This window comes from Babylonia areolata, chromosome 2, assembly GCF_041734735.1.
Source record: "Babylonia areolata isolate BAREFJ2019XMU chromosome 2, ASM4173473v1, whole genome shotgun sequence".
NCBI lineage: Eukaryota > Metazoa > Mollusca > Gastropoda > Neogastropoda > Buccinidae > Babylonia > Babylonia areolata.
In genome coordinates this window covers 26,009,676-26,035,470 of record NC_134877.1, presented here as the reverse complement: position 1 = coordinate 26,035,470, position 25,795 = coordinate 26,009,676, and the positions used below count along the sequence as shown (strand labels likewise).

Below are 25,795 nucleotides of genomic sequence, written 5' to 3'. Positions count from 1 at the left end.
CACTCCACACTGAACGTAACCTCTGTGCATTCTTCTTCTCTCCCCCCTCCCCCACCCCCTCCCCCCAACCCCATGTCGAGTCATTTTGGTGCCGCACAGAAGAACTGTTCACTAGATTCCTCAGTATCGATCAGTTGTGTGCTGAAGCCAGGGTCTCTGCAAATGGTTTTCTTGGCTGTCCATTTTGCAGTGTTGTCAGTCCATCGTTGTTTTTCTGTGTTCCACTCTCCCTCCCTCAGCAGTTCCTTGGAGGACTGTATTAGCCAGGCCATTGGATCTTGTTAATGTGTACGTACCAGCGTAGCTTTCTTTTCTTACCTGATAGCAGATCTTCGTTAGGTCCGGTGTGCTGCTTAATAGTTTAGTGCACTTGTTCTTTGGTGATGTGATGGGTGTATCTGATGTTTAGTATCTTGTGGTAACACCTCACTTCCTTGTTTCCTAACTGACCAAGCCTCAGTCTGACACACTTGTCAGCTGCAGTGTTTATGTGGAGGATAATTAAAACTGATAACAAATGAATTTGCAGAAGGATATGGTCACACTTCACTTCTTCACTCACACATCACTTCCCAGGTGTCTGAGTCATCAGACATAGAGACAGACACAAAGTTAAATTACTCATATCTTAAAAAAAATAGAAAATAAAAAAATGAAGGAAAAAAATCTTTTAGAATTCAAGTTAGAAAAGTTTTAAAAGTCTATTATAATAAAATCATAACAATAATATGTGTATGTATGTGTATATATATATATATATATATATATATATATATATATATATATATATATATATGACCTTCCACTGAAACTTATGCTCAAGGCACGTTATATAAGTATCAGTAGTATGACAAAGAATTACACAGAACCCCACAAATGAAAACAACAATTATAGTATGATAAAGAAATACCTAGAACCCCACAAAAACAACAACAAAAATACAAGAACAACAAATTAAGCTGACACGATACACCCAGGATATCCAGAAGCCTGCGCAACCCATAACTGGACACAGAGTTTCTCTTGGTCTTTGTGCAGTGTGGTCGTGGGGTGGTGTGCACACTGAGACACACCCGGGCGCTGGTAACAGTTTGCACAGGCGGGCGATGATGATGGCACCGCAGTCGCAGTCTCGCAGCCGAGAGAAGCAGAATGAGTATGTGCGGCGGCACAGGCAGCGCGTGAAGCAAAACCCCCACCTGGACCAGCTGTACAAACAGCGACAGCGCCTCTATCACCAGAGGCACAAGGCCAAGAGGCAGGCCCACCACCACCACCACCCCCAACACCACCACTCTGCCCACAGTGGGTCCAGCGGCCAGGCCAGCACACCACCGGGAGTTCAGTTCTGGGACACTTTGCCTTCTGGACCATCCTGAGGAAAGTCGTGATCGGGTTTAAAAAAGACAACAACAGAAAATCCACTTGCAAAATGAAATCTGTACATTCTGTGGTCTCCAGCTTTGCCTAACCTGGCAGTTGTGGATTGAACATATTCTTGAAATTATGAATCCTGTTTTTATCTGGAAGAGGAAAGAGCATATCTCAAGGTTCATGCAGTGCCAGAGGGTTTTACAATTGTTTTAAGACTTGAGGCATCCAGATTGTTTTAAGACTTGAGGAATCCAGATTGTTTTAAGACTTGAGGAATCCAGATTCCCCAAATCTTGAATTCAGGGGAGTGGGAGTGGTGCAGTTCCTTAATTGTTTTAAAATCTGGACAGTGAATTGTCAGTTTTTTATGCTTCCTAACCAGGTCACCTGTTTTTTTCACTTTTTTATAAACAGTTCTGAAAATCTGGCAAACTTTTCAAGTATCTGCACAGATTGTTCAAATGTGGTTCGATCTCTGCTGTTTATCAATTGTGTATCACTGGAACATTGAGAAATTTTATTATCAATATCACTGATTTTAATTCCCCCTTTGTTTTCCTTTTTTTGTGTTTCTTTATCATAGTAGCAAATAAGTCTGCATATAGAATGAATGAATAAGGCGAAATAGGGTATCCCTGCCTAAAGCCTCATTCAATTCTAAACCACTCTGTATTATGTCTGTTTACAATAACAGCTGATTGTATATTTTTTTGTAGAATGTTTCAGTGCATTGGAAGATATTGTGACTGAACCTGTTTGCCATTAAAACGTTTGACATGAATTTCCAAATCAAGGAGTCAAAGCTTTTTTGAAGTCAATGAAAAGCAACATGCCAGACAGAAACAGTGTTGAGTTATTTTATGGGCACACTTTATTTAAACACATGCCATAAACGTTACTGAATAGACACACTTTCTTTAAAACACATAAACACATGTAATAAAAGTTATTGAATGAACACACTTATTTTAAACACAAAAGTCAATCATGTCAGCTAGCCTTTATTCACCAGCAACTGAACAGATATATGCACCCCTCCCAAGTAGACAAAAAAGACTCAGCTTATGGGCAGGACTCCTGTTTCCCCCCTTTCTGTTTATGGAATGGAATGCCACTCCTTCAGTCAATATTTTTCCCTTCTATCTCCCCCATTACACAGTCTCTCACTTTGTATACATGTGCGTGTGTCTGTCTACATGCATGTGTGCGTATTAACGTGCATGCATGCATGCGTGTGTGTGTGTGTGTGTGTGTGTGTGTGTGTGTGTGTGTGTGCTCACTAAGTCTTTGTTGTACATGGAACTTGATCTGTAAGAAATTACCAAGATGATCGTCAAAAAACAAAACATTTGTGTGCGTCTGATTCTATCTGTATATTTGAATTTTTGTGGGATTAAAGCATAAAACAGAATTTCAGAATACACATAAAATGTATACAGAAGGAACTGTAAAGACAGAAGAGAAGAGAAAGGAAAATTCAACTTCATAAAATGTCGGAAAACATGAGTGCTGTACTGATAAAACCCATTAATTATTAGAGTTTGCTTGTTACATACTTTATGACCAAAGCTAAAAAATTATGATTATTAAAAAAAAAAATAAAAAAAAAGGCACCAAAATATTTGTGTGTATCTTACATTTGTAGGCTTTGCAATGCTGGTTGTAACATTTGGATTTTTGTACAAACAGATCAAAAATAAATTCCTCCATCCATCGCAGTCACTGAGTTCGTTTCTGCCAAGCTCTCTGAAAAAAGGACTTGATATTAATACACACACTCTCTCTCCGTCTGTCTGTCTGTCTGTCTGTCTGTCTCTCTCTCTCTGTCTGTCTGTCTCTCTCTCTCTGTCTCTCTCTCTGTCTCTCTCTCTCTCTCACACACACACACGCAAACACACACACAAACAAATCACATCATGTGAATGCACACTTTTTGTGCAAGTATATATATATATACTCACAAGCATTTTCACATAATCAGTTATTCAAAAGCATTATTACTGAAAAGTGTGTCTTATTAGGTAAAAATTGAGACACGGGTTTCTCAGAAAAATGGTTTTGCAGATAGGCAGGAGTGAAATTACTGTATTCTGGATGTAGACTGCATTTGATCTGGGTTTATTGTAACCTTTCTTCTTCTTTTTCTTTTAAAGCTCTTATTTATCAAAATGAATATGTTTCATTATATAGCAGATCAAAATTAATGTATTGAATGATGCAAGTATGAAACAAGACAGAATGAAAACGTTTTTCATGCAACTGTAACAACAACAAAAAAAAGTATTTTAAAAATTATATATATAAAATATAGGAAGGGGGATAAGGAATGCCAGAGTTAATCCACTTCCTGTTACACTGACTTTTTTTTTCCTAGACTGTCTGACAACTGAAACAACACATTTTATTTTTTGACAATTGTTATTCTCTCCAGTCATGATAATGACAATAGTCATGTACATTGGTATAGCACCCTTTCAAGGAGCTGAGTGCGCTTTACAATTACATGAAAGAAAGTTACAAATTACATGAACCGTTCATGATCACTTTCTCTTTATCTTTCCTTCTCTCTCCCTTCCCCCTCAGCTCCGCATCTCTCATTCCCCAAACATGTAACGTGAGTCAACGGGCATGGGGTGGTGCTGTAGAAGAAAGAAACCCAAGAATGATCACAGACCAGGTTTTTGAAAGAAAAAAAAAAAAGATAGAGTTTGTAAAGTTAATGCAGTCTGACCAGCCCGTTCGTCTGTGATTCGTTTCTCTGACCTCTGAAGCTCCGCCTCTTTCTTTTCTTTTCTTGCAGCCTGGTTTGCAAGGCGTGCCGCCGCCGCTGTCCAGTTCTTGGGGGCGGGAGGATTCCCGACCCACACCTTGAGTACGGCCCGGGGTCACTGTGGCCCCGACCTGGGGTGCGGGGGCAGTCTGAAAAGTAGCACGCTGTCGATGCGGCGCTACCGCCAGAAGCTGAAACAGAACCCCGAGATGTGCCGCGAGTACCGGGCCCGGCAGCTGGCGCACCAAAAGAGATACATGGCGCGGAAGAAAGAGCGAGTCACGGCGCTGGCCTCGGCCGTGGTGCTGGAGGAGTACAGCGCCCAGGCTGAGCGTTTGTTGAGCACGTCCCAGCCTGAGCATGTGATGAGCAGGTCACAATCTGAGCACGGGATGAGCAGTTCCCAGTCCGAGCGGATGAGCAGTGATCAGTTCACAGTCTGAGCAAGTGATGAGCAGGTCCATGTCTGAGCACGCAGTGAGCAGTTCTCATTGAGCAGTTCCCAGTCTGAGCGTATGAGCAGTGATCAGTTCCTGAGCAGTGATCAGTTCTCAGTCTGAGCATATGAGCACTGTGCAGTTCTCAGTCTGAGCTTATGAGAAGTTCTCAGTCTGAGTGTATGAGCAGATGCCAGTCTGAGTGTATGAACAGATATCAGTCTGAGCTTATGAGCAGTTCTCAGTCTGAGCATATGAACAGTTCCCAGCCTGAACACACATAGTTTAGGTTAGATCCATAGTGAAAGTTCTGTTATTATTGTTATAATGGTTATTAAAGATTTTTTTTTTTAGCGCCAAACTACAGAGCACTAAGTGCTTTATGCTGACACTAAGAACATTAAAAGATGAATGTATAACAACATTAAAAATAGAATGCCTGATATATCTAAAACAAGGGCAAGCAAAAAAAATCCCATCTGTGCAATACCCAAGACACTCACACACAGTTCAAACATGCGTATGCATGCAAGGACACACACATATGCAGGCAGGTGCAGTCGCATGCACGAGCACACACACAATTGCGCATGCATGAACATATACATAATTATGTACATACATGTACATGCATTAAGAATTCTTGATTGCCTTTATGTTTTAGCTGTTGTGAGTTTCACCCTATGATACCAGTTACCACAGATGATGTACCAAAGAGAGCGTTGAGTGTGTGTGTTAGGGTTGATACACAGTCATGGAAGTCTGGGAAAGTCTTGGGGCAAATGAGAGATTCATTTCCAGGGCAGGAAAAAGTCTTGGAAAACTATGTTTTGCCCATCAGTTTCTGGAAAATTCTTGGAATTTTAATTTGAAAAACAAAAACAAAACAACAGCAAATAAACCAAAAGTGATGAAAACTGAACATTGTCAGTTTGTTACTGGACTATCTGCCAGTCACTTTATTTATTTTTTTGTCTGCGGTGTTGCAGACAAAGGTTAGCGTTGTGTTTGTCATGGAAAACTTTCAGTCAGGTCTGGAAACAGACTTGAACAAGTGTGGAATTTTGTTTTGTCGTGTCTGTGGGAACCCTGCAAAGAGAAAACTGAGTAGTGGTGTGTATCGGTCATTGAGAGGAGGGGGTTGTTGTTTGCTGAAAGACATAATGATTCAGACTTTGAAATGCAGTGGGGTTTTTTGTTTTTTTTAAAATTTTATTGTTGTTGTCAGTCACTAGGCCATCCTGCAGGTCGGCTCCAAGGATAGGGATTCAAAGCCTGACCCGTGTGTTGGGTTTTCACACAGGTCAGGTATCCTTGGTTTTTTTGTTTTTTTTTGTTTGTTTTTTTTTTTTGCTGCCCCATCATCTGCACCGTTTCAGTGGCATTACTCCCAAGCCGCTCATTTAGATTCCCACACACACGGCCACACCCGGGTTCGTCCGTTGCAGTTCCAGCGTCGGCAGTCCACAGGGAACCATCGATGTTAAGTCGCCAGGAGGCCACACACCAGAGGAGACCCTGCACTGTTGCTGAGTCACTTCGGTGGTGTTCAGTGTTGCCTGTTCTGTTTTAACGTACTTAAGACACCACCTACTAAGCCCCCTACTAACGACAATAATGGCTTAGTCGCTGAGCCAGACTGAGTGAGCGTCCCTCCCAGAGTGGAGACCGCCACCACGCCCCTCAGCCAACAGCCCCCCATGAATCTGCCGACAATGACGACATTTGCAGGACTCGCCCCAAGCACGGAAGTGGAAGGGTATCGAAACTGAGGTCACCATGAGAGCAGGGCATGAAAGGCCACAGACTTTGAGACTATTTTGTTTTTATATTGATGACGATGAAGGAGGAGGAGGATGGCGATGATGATGACGATGTTGCTATGGAGGTCCATTTTGGTTTGGGACTGCGTGACAAGGCTGTACTCTACGTTTCCTGTCATAATGATATCCCGGCGTTAACCAGGCCCGAGAGATACAGACACTTGCAGTGTTGGTCAGGTAATTAGAGCAACACACCCAAAGACGCGTCCTTGAAGTGGATGACACTCGACTGTGTGGTCCCAGTCTCCCCATTTAAGCCCACAGCACACTCAACTCTGGGTAGGAGCCGGCCACAGGCCGAAAAACCCACCTCCGCTGGGATTTGAACCCGCGTCCTCCCAGCCGTCAGTCCGCGGCGCTAACCACTTCGCCACGGCGGCTGGTAGGTATCCTTTGTTTTAGTTTAAAGATTATTTTCTTGTGTGAAGCAGATGTGGTGCAGCAATGTATGCATCAGTGTGCATGTTTTGACACCTCTTTGAAACAGACGGAAACAGAAACTAGATCATGCAGTCGTCGTTTGTCAGTTGTGTGTGGCCCGACTGGAGTTTGCTATTTCACACAGATTTCTGATGATTGTTTGTTTTATGTTTTGTTTTGAAAAATGTCAGATATTTTTTGTCTCTCTGCCTGTTATTCATTCTTTCTTTTTTGATTTTTTGTTTTTGTTTATTTTATATTAAAAAAAAATTGACCGACGTGAAGGAAAATAAAAATTGGTTTATAAACAACTATGCAAGACTTTTGTGTTTGTCCATGTGGATTCATGTGTGTGTGTGTGTGTGTGTGTGTGTGGAAAAGGATCAGGGGGTGGGTGGGTATTACATTATTGAAAGGGTTCTTGGGAAAATGTTCTGTAAACATATACAAGCCCAAAAAGGATTCAGAATGACAATGCTGAGAAGAAGGGTAGGATATGTAATTTGCGTGTTAAGAAGATTTAATCACTAGTTAAATGTAATTTGAATAAAATCAGCTGAAGATTAAAAAAAAAAAGTTCTTCACAGGTTCACAGCGCTGCAACTAGGAAATGATTGTTTCTGAAAAAATATTGTTTCAAAGAACATACTGGGGATATACACCGGCGTGAAATGATTAATCGCTGAGTCAAAAGAACATTCAGGATATATACTATACAACGAACCCCCCCCCCCCCCAAACCCCCACCCCTCCTAATAAAAACAAACTCAGACCAACAAAATAAGAACATAATCATGATGTCAAAGAGACATAATTAGGATATGTACTGTCCCTCCCTCCCCACCACACCACAACACACACACACACACAGACCAAAAAAAGAAAAAGAAAAAAAAGATCAGTATCAAAAAGATGCGAAATGGGGAGAAAACCTGTAATTTACTGGGTTTGACAAAATTTTCTCATATATTAAAGAAGCATTGAGTCAATCATTTTTCTCTCTCCCTTACCCCCTTCCTCTTCACTTTTCTTCTTCCTTTTCAAAAAAGATTTTTTTTTTTTTTAAAGAATCATTGAGCGGAGTTCACTGACAGTTTACCCTTTTAACTGATTTCCTTTTTTTTCTCTTGAACCAGTTGAAAATACGTCTTTCTTATTACCCCCCCCCCCCCCCACCCCCCCAAGCCCCCTCCCCATTCACTTTTCTCTTTCCTTTTTAAATAAGCAAAACAATTCAAAGCAATCTTAAGCGCAATAATCACCAATGGCAGTTACTTTTCTTTTCTCTAAAGAAAAAAGAAAAAAAAGAAACAAGAATAATTTAGATGATTTTTTTTAAAAAGAAAGAAAGAAAGAAAGAGTACAACTTGAAGGAGCATTGAGCAGATCTGTCTATACCTCAACCCAACTGATTACCCCACCCCCCTTCACTTTTTCACTTAAAAAGACAACAATCTTACACACACACACACACACACACACACACACACACACACACACACAAATTGAGTAGAGTTATCAGCCTTGACATCCCCCACCCATCCCCCACCCCCGACTCCCTTCACTTTTTTTTTCTTTTTGAAAAGAAAGACATCTTCAAAAAAAAAAAAGGATTGTGTGGAGTAATCACCACTGATGACCCACACCCCCTGGCACCATTCACTTTTTTTTTCACTCTTAATAAAAGAAATATATAAAAAGTATTAAAAGAAGAATTGAACGGAGTTACCACCACTGACGGTCCACCCCCCTGTGACGTGTCCACAGATGGCAGCAGCAGTCAACAGCAACACCCATCACCGCTTGGCCCTCGCCCTCCTCCGCACCACCACCACCGCGGCGGCAGTCACCGGCACACGCGCGTCATGACGCGGCGCGCCCAGCGTAACTGCGTGTACTGCGCTCAGAAGGGCGTGTTCACCTCCAGTGGGCACCGCGTGCAGACGTCCTACGAGTGTGTGGCCTGCAACGTGGGGCTGTGTAAGAGTCGGGGTTGTTTCGAGGCCTTCCATGCCTTCTGGCAAATTTCTCCAGACACCTGGTGACAAGGCTGTTGGGAGGAAGCTGTGTTCCTGTTGGCGCAATGAAAGAGAATGACATCAGAATAATGATAATGATAAAAGAGAAGAGAAAGAGAGAAAAAATGCATGTATACGGGAACAGTGCGTTGAAAATACGCTCAACATCTAACCATGGAAAAGATGACTTCCAAGTCAGTACATGGAGAGAGCTACCACCCTTTATTGTTTAATCCTTTACACTCCAGGCCTCATTATTCTTTAGTTTCATGGAAAAGATGTATTCACATTTTTCATTTTATTAAACACATCTTCAGTCACTCTATCAGTTTAGTGACCAGAGTTTACCACTGTACCAGCCAGCCAGTTGCACTGGGAAATGAACGCAAAAATTGAATCCCTCCGCAAAGTATATAAAATCATAGGTCTTGTGGGCGTGTAAGATGGAGAACAGGAACTGTACTCCACACAAAATGTTACCTGTATTTCCTTGCCAGCCTTCAGGTTCCGCCTGGGAGTCTTCACCAAGGACAAATAAAGAAGAGGATTAAAAGGAAGTTCCCACAGCCTCTTGAGCCATCAGGGCAGTGAAGTCGTGTCCACTGTGTCCAGTGCTCGGCATAAAAAGGTGGAACCCAACCCTGCCCTTCTGCCATTTTAACTTTTCCCAACCGAAGTTTGGTACCTGCTTACACCTGGGTGGAATGAGGGAAATCAGAGGAAAGTGCCAGAGAAAAGCCAGACTGAAACAGGGCCTCAGATGCTGATTACTGGTGAACATCATGAATACCATGCTGAGACGGCGTCGGCTTCGCTGGCTGGGCCACGTTCGCTACATGGAAGATGGTGGCATCCCAAAAGACATCCTTAAAAGAGAGCTCGCCACGGGGCAGAGAAGCATCGGCCGCCCATAGCTGAGATACAAAGACGTTTGCAAACGTGATATGAAGGCGCTTGAATCAACACTGACTCCTGAGAGGACCTTGCAGATGACCGCAACAGCTGGAGAGGCACTCTCAAGAATCAGCTACGGATTGGTGAGGACAAACTGTCAGCTGCTGCAGCAGAAAAGTGAGCTCGCAGAAAAGGGATGGCACCCAACAGACCAGCATCAGTTTACACGTGATTGCTGCGACAGAAACTGTCTCTCTTGCATCGGTCTCTACAGTCATAGGCGACGCTGCTTGGTCCAAGCAGACAGCCCAGTTAGACATTAGGTTGGATATACTCTATCCATGGTCAGCCATGACCGAAGGAGGCCTACTAACTAACTAACTGGATCAGAAGTCTCAGTGCCTAATTGATTCTGCCACGGTGGGTCTGAGTCTGACTGACAAGTTTTTTTTGCAGCTAACAGTGTGCCGCAGAAAACTGTTTGGATGTTGCAAACAATTCTTCTGGACCAAAACTGGTTAGTGCTATTCAGCCAGTATGAATGTATTGACACATCAGTGCATGCACACACACATGCTCACACATACGTGCACACACACACACACGTACACACACATGGATGAGTGCGCACATGCACACACACACACACACGTCTTGTTAGAGAAGGGGTGAAGGATTCTGAGGAGGAGATGGGGGACATTGATGAGTTTGTGGGCCAGAGACAGGAGGAGAATAGGTGTGTGTGTATGAAATGATGTTTTAATTTAGTTGGGGTTTTTTTTTTTTTGTGTGTGTGGTTGTTGTTTTTTTAATCAGATGCTGCTTTCTTTTCTTTTCTTTTCTTTCTTTCTTTCTTTTTTTTTCTTTTTTTTTTTTCTTTTTTTTTTTTTTGCACATGTTGATCGGCGAATTTCTGCATCTGTGTATAACACTGAACCTCGAGTCGTGCTACTTATCTGACTGAACTCAGAGCCTGGCAAGAAAAAGACAGGACAAATCGAATCAAGTTTGTAATTTCATTGCATCTTTGTAAACCCTGTAATGGAATTACATCGTTTGAGCTGTAGTCTGTCCAACCATGGTCCCATGCTTCTTAGGCGCCTTATTACTGTTATTGATTATCCTCTGTCGTTCTGTGTTCCTCGTTTGTTTAGTGTTCTTTTGGCTGTTTTGGTGTGAGTCTTTTACTCAACCTTGGTTTCTTGTTTATTTTATTTTATTTCGTTTAATTTTATGATATGCCTGTGATCATTATTTTGTTGTAAAATTCTGGGTGCTTGTCCCTTTGTAAACTGTGAATAAAACACTGTTACATACAAGTTTATGTGTCTGTATGATTGTGCCTGTGTTTGTGGTGGTGGTTTGGTTTAAAAAAATTTTTTTTTTCCTGCCCTCAAGAAGTGCATGTGTGAAAAAAGCATGTGTAGCATATTCGCATGCAAGCACACAAGAAAATGTTGGTAGGTGAGTTTCCACGAGTATTTATGCTTGAGTGCTTGTACACAAATGGAAACTCTCTCTCTCTCTCTCTCTCTCTCTCTCTCTCTCTCTCTCTCTCTCTCACTCACTCTCTGCTCTCTGGGACAGATTTGAAGACCATGCCAAAAATCCTTGAGTAATATGGTTTTGAGTCTTTTGAGTCTCTCACCTTTTCTCTTTCCCACCCTCTCTTTCTCTCTCTCTCATTCTCATCCCAGTCAGTGCTGTTTGTTATTCTCATCTTTTCACTCATGGAAAGATTGAGATGTGAAAACTGACAGTCATTATTAGACAAAGTGTGATTAAATACCTTGAAAAGGGAGTATGGCTGCATACATGGTGGGGTAAAAACGGTCATACACGTAAAAGCCCACTCGTGTACATACGAGTGAATGTGAGATTTGCAACCTATGATAGAAGAAAAAGAAGATTAAGCAAATGAAGAAAGTCTGTCTTCTTAACTTAGGGTTTAAGTGAGTGAGTAGTGGAAGATTGGAACAAAGCAGGCATTTCCTGTCTGTGGTCTTGGAAAACCCACAGGGTTTGTATAGTCATGGAAGTCGGGAAAAGTCTTGGAAAACCAAGAGAAGCATTTCCAGGGTTGGAAAAGTCTTGGAGAAAAACATATTTGGCCCTTAAAGGTCCGGAGAAGTCTTAGAATTTTGATGAAGTCATTGACCATTACCACTCAACAAAGAGCATTTTTACATTTCAAAATTCACTGCACATTAAAACAGAGACGTATTGCAGAAGTAAACATATCTGGGACATTATTCTGCATAAAGATTATTAAGCTGTAGAATAATATCCATCAGCAGGCAACACTGGTGATCAATAAAAACAAGACCAAAGTGAGACAGTGGGTACTGAAAGATGACATACGGTAATTGTATTGTGTTTTGTGTCACAACAAAAGTTACCTCACTTGTGTATTGTTTGAAAAATAGTTTATTTGCATTATTCCTTTTCAGACAATGCACTGATCCAGTCTTAAGTCTAACCCATGTTCTCGTGATATTCCAGAGGTTACTGGTTAGGAACAGACTGAATGATACAGTAATTTTGGGTAAGTGAAACAGTTTTCATTTAGAGGGCTTTTAATGTAACGAAGCCCTGATAGTCCAGTTGAACAAGGACATTATCTTCTGCTTCATATGATAAGACAAAGCTCAGAGTTGTGTGCCTTGTATTGTATCAAGAAGCAAGAAAATGTGGGGGTTTTGTTTTTTTGTTTTTTTCTTTCACATTTGATCAGTATTTGTTACATTTTCATGTCTTCAATTTGCTCTTTAAAAAAAAAAGTCGAGTTTTTATACATTCCAACCGTTTTTCACATTTTCATTTCTTCCAATAGCTCTCAAAAGAGTCAAGAGTTTTTAAACATTCCAACAATTTGTCAAATTATGACATTTTCCTCCCCCCCCCCCACCCCCAATTGCTCTAAAAAAAAAAGAGAGAAAAAAAAGAATAAAATAAAATAAAATAAAAGAAAAAGAAAAAAAACGTCAAGAGTTTTTATACGTTCCCTCCTTTCAGCATCACTATGGTGGGGCAGGGAACAGCAAGCTGATCATCGGGCAGATCACCGATCAAGCGACGGAGGTGGCAGCGGCAGCAGTCATCAGTCGCGTTTAAAATACCAGCCCGGCATCACGCAGGCGGAGCGCATGCGGCAGTACCGTCAGCGGCTGAAGGAGGATCCGGAGAAGTACCTGATGTATAAGATGAAAGACGTGCTGAGAAAGAGGCGGGACAAGCTGACCAAGGGGGTGAAGGTGGTTAGGAAGCACTCACGCACCCTGTGACGGTCAGTTCTTTTCTTCACTGACAACAGTTTTGAAGAAGAAAACAATTTTTTATTATTTTTTTTATTATTATTTTATGGCTGTTTACTTGTTACTTCTAAGTTTTTGTCATTGTTTCAGTCTTTTTCTTTAAAAAAATTTTTTTTTTATGCATGTGATATTCAAGTCTGTATTTACAATATAGTGATTTGTTGATACACATGCACAGGTACACGACTTTGTACATTATGTGGACTCACACACACATGCGCATGCATGCACACATGCATGCACGTGCACACACACACATACATACTTGCATGCACACATACACAATATGTGAACCTGCGTGGCAGAGGATGTACCATTTGGCATTGTTTTTACCTTTGACATTCTTCATATTTTAATGTATTTACTGGTACTTATCTCGAGGCCTGATCAGCATGCTCTGTTTATACATAGGTCAGGCATCCGCTCCTAAAGTTAGAAAAACAAAACAAAACAAAACGAAACTTTATAAGCAGATGAAGTGTAGCGCGTATGGATCAGTCCACACACTTTGACCCCTTCCAGAAACTGGAACTGGAACTGACTTGCTATATTTTGCCATGGACATCATATACCCAGATTCAAACTCGACTGTTGGCCGCCGTTCTTTCTCTGTCTCTGGACCTTGCAATTGGAATGAATTTCCTCGTCAGGTCTCCCTCCACACTCAGCTGTTTCAAGTCTGACCTTAAAACCCACCTCTTCCCAAAATAGCCTCCCTTCCCTGCCTCTTCCTTGTCTTCAGTTTCTCCAGTTTTAGAGTTATGCATGCGTGTGAATGACTGGTGCGAAAGCGCTTTGATTTGTCTATGCACAAGATTCAGCGCTATATAAATATCATTATTATTATTATTGGGAACTTTATACACTTTTTTTTCTTTCTTAGGAACTTTTGTACTCAGACTTTGTTGTTCCTGGCTTGTGCTGACAGTTATATCCTGAGTTATCACACATGTGTGTTCTGAAAGCACCGTATCTTTTATTGTTGTCTGTTGAACCTTTCAAATCAGAGAGAGGGAGAGAGAGAGAGAGAGAGAGAGTCAAGGACAGTGCTTAAAGACAAAAACTATTGTGCTTTTAAGAGAGAGAGATCGAGAGAATCAAGTACGCTTCTGAAGGACAGAAACTGTTGTGCCTTTGGTTATATATGTATAATATATGTATGATATTTATAGCAGTTGTAAAGCTTGCATGGTGGTGGTGGTGGTTATTTTTAATATTTCAATTGTATTTGTATGTTGGCAGGCGTAATTTTAGAATTGATGTTAGGAGGCATTACTCTCTTCAACCCTCACCCCCTTCCCCACACACATTTTCCCCCAAAAGTAGCCGTTCCCTCCGAAGAAGGTGGGTTAGCCGTTCAGAGCATGCAGTGGCATGTGGATTAGTCGTTCAGAGCATGCAGTGGTATGTGGATTAGTCGTTCAGAGCATGCAGTGGCATGTGGATTAGCTGTTCAGAGCATGCACTGACATGTGGATCAGCCGTTCAGAGCATGCAGTGACATGTGGATTAGTCGTTCAGAGCATGCACTGACATGTGGATTAGTCGTTCAGAGCATGCACTGACATGTGAATTAGCTGTTCAGAGCATCGGGTGTCATGTGGATTAGCCGTTCAGAGCATGCAGTGACATGTGGATTAGCTGTTCAGAGCATGCAGTGACATGTGGATTAGCTGTTCAGAGCATGCGGTGACATGTGGATTAGCCGTTCAGAGCATGCAGTGACATGTGGATTAGCCGTTCAGAGCATGCAGTGCAGTGACATGTGGATTAGCTGTTCAGAGCATGCAGTGACATGTGGATTAGCTGTTTAGAGCATGCAGTGACATGTGGATTAGCCGTTCAGGGCATGCAGTGACATGTGGATTAGCTGTTCAGAGCATGCAGTGACATGTGGATTAGCTGTTTAGAGCATGCAGTGACATGTGGATTAGCCGTTCAGAGCATGCAGTGACATGTGGATTAGCTGTTCAGAGCATGCAGTGACAACCTTCACAGGTTTTTTTTATATTTTTTTAGTTTCTCTGTTTGAACTCAAAATCCATCATCAACATGTTGAGAACACTTCATTTCTTCTCACATCGGGATCAGAGAGGAAGGTGGCAGTATGGTTAAGATGCTAATCTGCCAATGCAATGTCCGTGTGGGTCTGGGTTCAATTCTTGCTCTTGCCCTTTCCCCTTTGTTTTACTGGAAAGCCAAGCTGAGCGTCTAGTCATTCAGACGAGACAATAAACTGTGGCGCAGCACGCACTTTGCGCACTGAAAAAGAACCCATGGCAACAAAAGTGATATCCTCTGGTAAAATTTTGTTGAAGAAATCCACTCAGATAGGTACACAAATACATATATACATGTACTCAAGGCCTGACCAAACGCGTTGGGTTATTCTGCTGTTGGACATCTTCCTAGTAGATGTGGTGTAGCGTTTATGGATTTGTCTGAGCACTGTGATGCCTTCATGAGAAACTGAAAATGGAACTCACATATTCTCACCTGGTTACTTTTCTTCTGCATTCGTATGTTTCACAATGTTGGCATTTGTTGAAGTTTTGCTTCTTGTCTGCTATGTGTACCTGTGGCCTGTCTGAAAAATACATGTTTGTTCAGCAGTAATGTGGTGCAGTGTCTTCAGTCAGGTGATGCAGATATATTTCATGTTGTAGACTGCGATGGCCCTGTCAGCATCGTGCTTTAGTGAAGGGATGAAATATGCTCTCTCTCTCTCTCTCTCTCTCTCTCTCTCTCTCTCTCTCTCTCTCTCTCTCTCTCACACACACACACACACACATTCATTCCCATGAATGATGGATTTGCATCCATGACTCCATGTGGTTTGAGATGAACTGGACGCAAGAATGGAAAACATTTCCTGTCAAAAGCACTTTTTCTGTGATAAATGTGTACCTTGTTCCTAGCTACGTAAAACATTTCCTGTCAAAAGCACTTTTTCTGTGACAAATGTGTACCTTGTTCCTAGCTTCGTAAACCATTTCCTGCCAAAAAGCACTCTTTTCTTGTGATGAGAGTGTACCGTGTCCCAAAGTATGGAAAACATTTCCTGTCAAAAGCACTGTTTATTTTTTGGTGGTTTTTTTTATGGGTGTGAAAACCTTGCCCTAAGCTATTGAAAACATTTCCTGTCAAAAGCACTGTATCTTGTTCCTAGCTTTTGTGGGGGGGGGGGGGGGGGGGGTAATCTTGTCAAAAGCGATGTTTTGTGATCAGTGTGTACCTTGTTCCCATCAAATTCAGTAGCATTATGTAATTTTAGCAGTAGATGTCCATTGAAAATCCTTCACAACTTCAGTCATCTCTTTCTCTCCTTCCCTCTCTCTTCTCCCAGCAGTCCCTGTGTGAATGTTGATGAAGGTGAAGGTCAATCAAGCCGTAGTTTTCCAAACCACCATCTTTCTTACCTCTACAGCAACGTTGGACAACTGTTGTTTGATTTTAAGGTACTGATTTCATTTTACAATTTAGACTGAAAACTCATACTGAAAACTCATGCAAACTCAAAACATAGTCATTCCATTCTCTACCAGTTTAGAACAAACCCTTATTTTTGAGGAGGGCATGATAGCCACTCAAAAGAGCTGGATGCAACAACAACAAAAAACACAAAATATTACACCATTGATAAGTATGGAAAAATTGTAACTGCATTTCAGACTCATGCAACACTGATTTCTTTGGCCAAAGTTCAGCTGCCGAATTGCTAAGAATTTTGAACGTAACGGTTCTACACAGAGAGATCGAAGTTAAGTTTAATTGGAAAAATACAAAAAAGAACAAGTCTCAAGGACTGTGAGCTGTGGGTTTTTGCAGAGTCTAAGACGGTACAGTCACAATGATGCATAGAACGTGGGCGTCAGTTGTTTACTTCAGGCTACAAAGTTCATTTGATAGTTTCGGTCGAAGGTCCCTTAGCCACACACACACACACACACACACACACACTCAAACACACACACACACACACATACACAAACAGAATCACACACACACACACACACACACACAGAGGGAAAAAAAAACCTTCATATCCACTGCGTCTCAGGCTTGGCATCGGAAGGCGGGGCCCAGTCCTCACCGTCCACCATTTTGACCTTCTTCAACTGATGTCAGGAACAAGTTTACATCTGGCGGTGAGAGGAAAGTCAGAGAACAGCGCCTTTCCCAAAGGACACACAACCAGGGTGAAACGGGGCCTCGAACCCTGGTCACTGGCGAACACTGGATCGGAAGTCCCCAGCGCCAAACTGACTGCCACAGTGCCGTCATTGTAGAGATTCATTGCTTCGGTTTCTCAAGGAGGCGTCTCTGCGTTTGGACAGATCGGGATATTATACACCACATCTGCTAGGCAGATGCCTGACCAGCACCTTAACCCAGCGCGCTCTGTCAGGTTTTGAGTGTTTGCATATGTATTTGTGTACCAATCAGAGTGGGTTTCTTCAACAGAATTTTGCTAGAGGACAACACTTTTGTTGCAGTGGTTAACAAATAGTAAAGAGTGGTAACTCTCTCCATGACACAAGGTACACAACTTCAAGTCAGTGATGCTTACGCTACCGATTCAGCTGGCACACATGTAAATAAAAGGTACATTGGAACAAACCCGGACACTGCCTCAGAAAGGAAGCGCTGGGCCTGTCCTTATACCAATCATTTGTTAATTTTGTTGCAGTGGGTTCTTTTTCAGTGCGCGAAGTGGCGTGCTGCACACGGGGACCTCAGTTTATCATCTCATCCGAATGACTAGACACTCAGTTTGATTTTCCAGTCAAACTTGGGAGAGAGGGCGAGAGCGGGATTTCAACCCAGACCCTCACGGACTCTGTAATGGCAGAGGAGCGTCTCAACCATTCTGCCACTTCCTCCGTTAAGAGACCAGTGTGCAGGGTAGTCTGTTGCCGTCAGTGACATCTGGTGGCTGCTGTGCTGAATGAACATTTCATCTTGATATTGAAGAACATGATTCACAGGGTCAGCACTTGTTTTAGTGTGTGTGTGAAACCGATCGGTTTTGTTGAGGAGGGTGGTGAGAGATGACCGCGGTACGCAAGTAAGTTAAAACGTTTGATTCTGAGTGTAGGAAACTTTCCTGCCTAATTGTCAAGTCATGTTAAAAAACAACAACAACAAACAAACAACAACCAGACAATGGATGGAAAAGCATTTGTAATTGAAAATATCAGCATTGAGACATTCAAATTAAAAGAGCATGTTCTTCGTTCATATTCAATTGTTAGTTCTTGCCCTTTCTCTTGGCTGATATCATTTGTGGGGGATGTACTGTATCTTTATGTGTGTGTTTGTGTCTGTGTCTGTGTGTGTCTCTGTCTCTGTCTCTATATGTCTGTGTCTCTTTGTGTCTGTGTGTGTCTGTGTGTCCTCACATAAAATGATCCCCCCCTCATCTTTGTGTGTGTGTGTGTGTGTGTGTGTGTGTGCACATGTGCTCATAGATTCAAAATTCGGTCTCATATTTTACACAGACAGGCATACCCACATCGGTACACATGCACACAAAGGCAAACACATTTACCAACACGCGCCTTTGCCCACGCACACACACAAACACACACACACAAACACACACACACAAACACACGCGCACATACACACACACATACACACACACACACACACACACACACACACACATACACACACAAACACAATCACACACACTCAATCACACACACACACAAACACAATCACACACACACACACACACACACACACACACACACACACAGGGGAAAAACAACAACATGGAAATCTAATTCATCCTTAAACATTTTTTTCTGATTACCTCAGTTTTCTTGTAAGTTGTTGCGTGTGCGTCTGTGTGTGTGTGTGTGTGTGTGTGTGTGTGTTTATCGTTTCTTGTAAAGCGCTTTGAGCTCCCTTTAACGGAAGAAAGCGCTCAACAAGTATTCATTATTATTATTATTATTATTATAATTATTATCATTCTTGTTCAGCTGCCTCACGACCAGCTGTTGATCCCCGGGTGCTGTGGGTTGTGCAGGTGCCAGCTGGCGGCGCCGTGAGTACATGCGGCAGTATCGGCAGCGGCTGAAGCTCGACCCCGTCAAGTGCCAGCGGGTCCGAGAGCTTGCGCGCGAACGGAAGCGGAGACAGACGGAGCGGAGGAAGAATCTGATGAGAATGTACCAAGAAAGTCTGAAGTGACAGCAGCAGCGGCTCCAAATGAGAATTATTCAAGTTTGAATTGAAAAGGAGTTCCTGTTTAAAGATTTTTTTTTTTTTTTTTTTTTTTTGTAGTGAAGAAAAACGGAAAGCTGGATTGAATGGAAATTTTGTTCAGTTTTTGTTGTTGTTGTTGTAAAGAAATACAAAAAAACTTGATTGGGCAAAAACCTTATTGAGGTTTTAGTAGGAAAGAAGTATGGAAAGGTGGTTTTAAAGGAAATCCTACTAAGATTAAGATTTTTTTTTTTAATTATAAGAAACACAAAAGGCTGGATTAAATGGAAATCCTAATAATATTTTTGTTGTAAAGAAATACAGAAAATACAACAGAAATTCTGTTGTATTAAAGAGAGAGGGAAAGCTGGATTTAAATGAATTCAATTCCTTAAAGAGTTTGCGTTAAAGAAAGATATTGACAGCAGTCATTTCGTTATTTTATAATGGAAAGCTGGACTCAAAGGAAATCCTTCCAAGAACTGTGTTACAGAGAAACATTTTGCTCTTCAGTAACATCATACGTATTCACAACTGTCCAGCATTATTGAGTGCTTGTGAATGTATCTATGTGCTCTACACATCATTGTGTTTAAGTATTGGTTGGCTTAATGTTTCTGAGAGTAGACAGACTTGTTTGGATCGAGAGGTGGGATCTCACTGTGAATACAAGCAGTGGTAAAACATTTGAACTTTTATTAAAGAGTAGAATGGTACCTGATATATATATATATTGTATATATGTATGATATAGAGAGTAAAATATAGGGAGGGAAACAACCGAGACCTTGATACTCCGTGATTATGTAAAATTGAGGAGAATTGACATCAAGATGAAAATACAAAAATAACTGCAGAAGTACATCAAGAATACTTGCGTAAAGATGTTTAGTAATTAAAAAGATGACTACAGTGAAAGAAATGTAAAGAAAAGCATCTGAGGAGGAGCTGAAGAATATCCACTGAATCTAGGAAGGGAGAAGGATCATGTGTAAAAATGAAAATAGTGTCATAGAAATCTTTTCGGGACAGTTTTTTGTGTGTGTTTTGTTTGTTTGTTTGAATTTTGTGTGTGCAAATGTCTGCTTTATGAATCCTCAATTAACTGCATCAAGACAGTAGAATGTGTATTTGGACAAATCTCGGAGAGCAAGGGAGAGCGAGAGAGTTGAAACCAAGTGGAGTCACCCTGAAATGAATGCGAATGACAACCATGGCCACAGACTGTGAAAGCGATGGAGTGGAGATGGCAGTAATGGAAGCGGCAGTGGTCCTGGACCTGTACATAGAAAGTGGACATTCTTAAGGCAGTAATGGAAGCGGCAGTGGTCCTGGACCTGTACATAGAAAGTGGACATTCTTAACCCCTTGGCTGCTGACCCTTGGATGCCTGGATTTGAAGTGGCCTGGAGTTTAAGCACTACGCTTTTTGTGCACTTACCAGTAGCATCATTGACTTTGTTGAACAGAATTAGCACAGTCCCAAGAGGAAGGAGTGCATACGAAGAGTGGTGACTAACATCCTGACCCTCTGAGTTGTGTCTTACATCGGTGAGCATACTGTTCAACAGAGGTCAAGGCGTTAGTGGCAGTACTTGACACAACGGTGCTCTGTGCAAATGGTGACGTGCAAGACCGGCATGGGTGGACATATGAGATGACAGCTGCATGCCCTCACCCTCCCCCATGCCTGCCCCTCCTGTACCTTCTCCTCTCTGCACTGTCCCTGGTGCATCAGTCCGCTGCTGGCTGGTTCCGGAGCGTGGTAAAGGTATAGATGAGGAATTGGCTTCGTGGATATGGAGAAATCATCCACACGACGAAAGGTAATTGGCGTCAAGTTAGACACTGTCACAGATTTGTCTGTTAGGGGATTAGTTTGTGAGCATGTCTGTTTCTATTCTTTTTCTTCCCCCCCCCCCGCCCCCAATTAAGATCTGGATGAGCATGAGAGAGAGAGAGAAGGAGACAGAGGGAGAAATATCTAACAGTGGACACTCCTGTTGAGTCACTCACTCAGGTGTGCTTACCATTCTTGCTTGCATTCAGTCGCAGGTATGAAGAAACATATCTTGAGTCCCGTGTGGTTTTGTGGTTAGGAATCCTGGCGTTTTACCAAGGTGGCCTAGCTTCGACCGGCAGTCACACATGCTGTGTCACTCGCTCTCACCTCTCAGATCTCACTGCATCTTAATGAAATGTGAAGACATCATGTTTCACTGGGATAATTTTGGAGTGGGGGCCAGGGCGGAAGGAATTTTTTGTATAGCACATTCAAGTGTGTGTGTGTGTGTGTGTGTGTGTGTGTGTGTGTGTGTGTGTGTGTGTGTGTGTGTGTTATCCCATCAGTTGCAACGTGTCAGAGTGTTTTTCACTTGCCCATTTGATGTAAAAAAACAACAACAAAAAACAAATCCAAGCCAAAGCAAGCAGACAGGCAGACAAAAACAACAACAAAAAACAAACCCACCATCGTTCACACTGCCCTGAGTCCTGAAGACTATGTCTTTGGTATGATGACAGTCAGTCAGTGTTGGACTATGACCATCAGAACAGCAGTTGAGGTAACTGCTGTCCCGACTATTTGGGCTGGAATTTGATATTAGTGGAGAGTGTCTGTGTTGTATAGTGATCCAAAGAACAGCAGTGACTGTCAGGACCTGTAGGTCACTCAAAGTACAGGTTTCAGTTTGTCTCTTTGCTTATTATTGTTATTATTATTATAATTTTCTTTTAAAGCAGATCTGGTGTAGCATATATGGACCAGTCCACATTCATTGACACATCCTTGAAACAGAAACAGAAATGGCTTACCTGCTCTAAATTCGTTAATCAGACCGCTTGGATGTTTGCATCAAAGTTAGTCAGTCAGTCTGTCTGTCTGTTGTGATTAGCCGAGCACACACAATTCACCCTTTTATTACCTTCGCTTTAACCCCTCAAATCCTCTGAAATATTAGTGCGGTATCAATTGAAATCACAGCAACTACTTTTCGTTTACGTTTTTAGTGTTACAATTGGCTTTACTTAACAGAAGTAATGCAATCTCAAGAAAAGAAGAGGAAGAAAAAGGAGGGATGACTGATATCCTGACCTATAAGCTTAGTTTCATTTCATTGAGGTGACAGCCCTTCACTGACATCCTGACCTGTAAGCTCTGTCTTAGTGAAGTGACAGCCCTTCACCGACATCCTGACATGTAAGCTGTGTCTTAATCAAGTGACAGCCCTTCACTGACATCCTGACCTGTAAGCTCTGTCTTAGTGAAGCGACAGCCCTTCACTGACATCCTGACCTGTAAGCTGTGTCTTAATGAAGTGACAGCCCTTCACTGACATCCTGACCTGTAAGCTCTGTCTTAGTGAAGCGACAGCCCTTCACTGACATCCTGACCTGTAAGCTGTGTCTTAATGAAGTGACAGCCCTTCACTGACATCCTGACCTGTAAGCTCTGTCTAAATGAAGTGACAGCCCATCACTGACATCCTGACCTGTAAGCTCTGTCTTAATGAGGCGACAGCCCTTCACTGACATCCTGACCTGTAAGCTCTGTCTTAGGCAACAGCCCTTCACTGACATCCTGAGCTGTAAGCTCTGTCTTAGGCAACAGCCCTTCACTGACATCCTGGCCTGTAAGCTCTGTCTTATCACAATGAGGTGACAGCCCTTCACTGACATCCTGACCTGTAAGCTCTGTCTTAGTGAGGTGACAGCCCTTCACTGACATCCTGACCTGTAAGCTCTGTCTTAGTGAAGTGACAGTCCTTAACTGACATCCTGACATGTAAGCTCTGTCTTACCACAGTGAGTTGACAGCCCTTAACTGACATCCTGACCTGTAAGCTCTGTCTTATCACAGTGAGGTGACAGCCCTTCACTGACATCCTGACATGTAAGCTCTGTCTTAGTGAGTTGCCAGCCATTCACTGACATCCTGATCTGTAAGCTCTGTCTTAATGAAGTGACAGCCCTTCACTGACATCCTGACATGTAAGCTGTGTCTTAGTGTAGTGACAGCCTTTCACTGACATCCTGACCTGTAAGCTGTGTCTTAGTGAGGTGACAGCCCTTCACTGACATCCTGACCTGTAAGCTGTGTCTTAGTGAGGTGACAGCCCTTCACTGACATCCTGACCTGTAAGCTGTGTCTTAGTGAGGTGACAGCCCTTCACTGACGTTATGACCTGTAAGCTCTGTCTAAATGAAGTGACAGCCCATCACTGACATCCTGACCTGTAAGCTCTGTCTAAATGAAGTGACAGCCCTTCACTGACATCCTGACCTGTAAGCTTAGTTTCATTTCACTGAGATATCAGTATCAGTATCAGTAGCTCAAGGAGGCATCACTGCGTTCGGTCAAATCCATATACGCTACACCACATCTGTCAAACAGATGCCTGGCCAGTAGCGTAACCCAACGCGCTCAGTCAGGCCTTGAGAAAAGAAAAAAAAATCCCTTCACTGACCAGCATGCTTGTCAGCGGCAGCCAAGGGGCTGAACTGCTACAATGATAATAATGATGATATGTATATAGCACCGAATCTTGTGCAGAGACAAATCAAAGCGCGTAATCTACTATGTACAGTAATCAGTATAACGGAGTCCTTACAAGAATCACAGTGACAGATGATAGGTGTTGAGCCAAACCTCTGAAGTACTGGACTGAAGGGAAATGACTCCGTGTTTTTTGTTTTTTTTGTGTGTGTGGGAGACCTGATAGGCCAAGCTTGTCAATGACCAACACTGTAAACGTGTTCATGCCTATTAAAAAAAAAAGTCATGTTTTTCTTTATATGTGAAAAATTGTTAATTAAAAAAAAAGTTTTATTTATTGAACTAGAAATGGGACATTACTGTTAAAAAAAACAACAGCACTGTACGCCTAACCAATTCTGTCATGTCACCTCATAATATTACTGTATAAGTTTCTAGTTTTTAAACAAAAATTACCTGGGAGAGTCTGTGTGTGTGTGTGTGTGTGTGTGTGTGTGTGTGTGTGTGCGTTGGAGGGAGGTGAACCAGCAGATGTGTGAATTAAGACCCCACCCCCGCGCCCACACCCACCCCACACCCCCAGCCTTGTCTTCCTGGACAGTTTCCGTTTCGGTTTCAAGGAGGTGCCAAGAGCATGCAGGCAGATTCATATGTGCTACACCACATCTGCTTTAACTTATATATATATTTATGGCTCTGTCTGCACGCTAGTCTGACACCTCTTTGAAACTGAAACTGTTTGAGGAGGGAAGTTGTGGGGTCGAACTTCACACGTCTGGTGGTTTTACCTCCGTTGAGCTCTGTGCCACTAACTATGGTTTGCTGCATTTTCCTCCCATGTATACAAGACAGGGGCTGCCCCCATGACCCCCCCCCCTTCCCACCCCCTTCCCCCTCCAAGAAGTTCTGTGCTTCATTTCTAGATTCTGTCTGTTTATGGAGAGAGTGGGGTGCTGGGAAAGGTGTGGATGGGGTGGAGAGAGTTGGGGAGGTGGGGAGGACAATTTTTTGCGATACTGGCATTCAAAGATCAAGGATTTCTTTGAATTTTTAAAATGATATTTTGAGAGACAAAAAAACACACAAAAAACGTGTTGTAGAGCATTATGTCCATCCTACCATTCTTTCAGGAAAAAAAAGAAGAAATTAATTCTGAATTTTTACAACAGTCCAGATATGTTGAGATACATAGTATTGCATCGTCTTGCATCAGGGTTTGTGCACAAAAACAAATGGTTGAAATACAAGTAATTTGTTTACCCAGTAGCAAGTAATCAAACGATATAACAGGAAAACAAATACCATTGACAATCAAACAAATGAATGGCTGATATTATATATATATATATATATATATATGTATATATATATATATGTATGTATGTATACTAGTGTTTTACTGTGTTCTGGATACAGTAGATATGAATTCAGTGCCCCTGTGGGCATAAAAAGTCATACGACCTTTAACCCTTGACACATTCAAAAAGATTCTGAGAAAGCCTTTCTTTGGCGGCATGACAATACAGATGATCATCTGCTTCGTTTATTAAACTTTGATGAACAATAGCATGACAATACAGATGATCATCTGCTTCGTTTATTAAACTTTGATGAACAATAGCATGACAATACAGATGATCATCTGCTTCGTTTATTAAACTTTGATGAACAATAGCATGACAATACAGATGATCATCTGTCTGATTTCTTAAACTTTGAGGAATAATAGCATGGCAATACAGATGATCATCTGTCTCGTTCCTTAATTAGACTTTGATGAATAATTTCCATCGGACTCAGGGTCTCCTCACTGGTATGTACAGTGATTGTCAGATCCATTCTGAGCAAATACAGCACATTTTGACTGTTCGTGAGCTTTTTGATCATTCCTGGAAGCAGTGTTGCATATCGTGTGTCCTTTTTTTGGGGGAAAAAAAAGAAGTATTTATTTCATTCCTGTAAGTGTCGCCAGTTATTTTTTGTTGATGTAGCAAATTGTTACCTGACCTCACTGTTTCCGTCCTGACTGA

The 25,795-nt window shown here is 42.0% G+C and overlaps 1 protein-coding gene across 7 annotated transcripts in view; it reads left to right on the top strand.

The window, feature by feature from the left end:
• LOC143299761 (uncharacterized) overlaps positions 1–25,795 on the top strand; it is a 118,570-nt gene that overhangs the window by 60,296 nt on the left and 32,479 nt on the right. The window contains exons 4-5 of one of the 7 annotated variants that reach the window (XM_076613258.1): positions 12,753–13,023; positions 19,092–19,193. The exons of 3 other annotated variants lie outside the window; for them this stretch is intronic. In XM_076613258.1, coding sequence (XP_076469373.1) covers positions 12,753–13,021 — 269 coding nt within the window. In that variant the 3' untranslated portion in view covers positions 13,022–13,023; positions 19,092–19,193. Of the gene's footprint in view, positions 1–1,039; positions 2,360–4,175; positions 7,138–12,752; positions 13,024–19,091; positions 21,052–25,795 lie in introns of those variants that run through there. 3 more of the 7 variants (XM_076613328.1, XM_076613169.1, XM_076613199.1) reach the window with 3 other exon arrangements.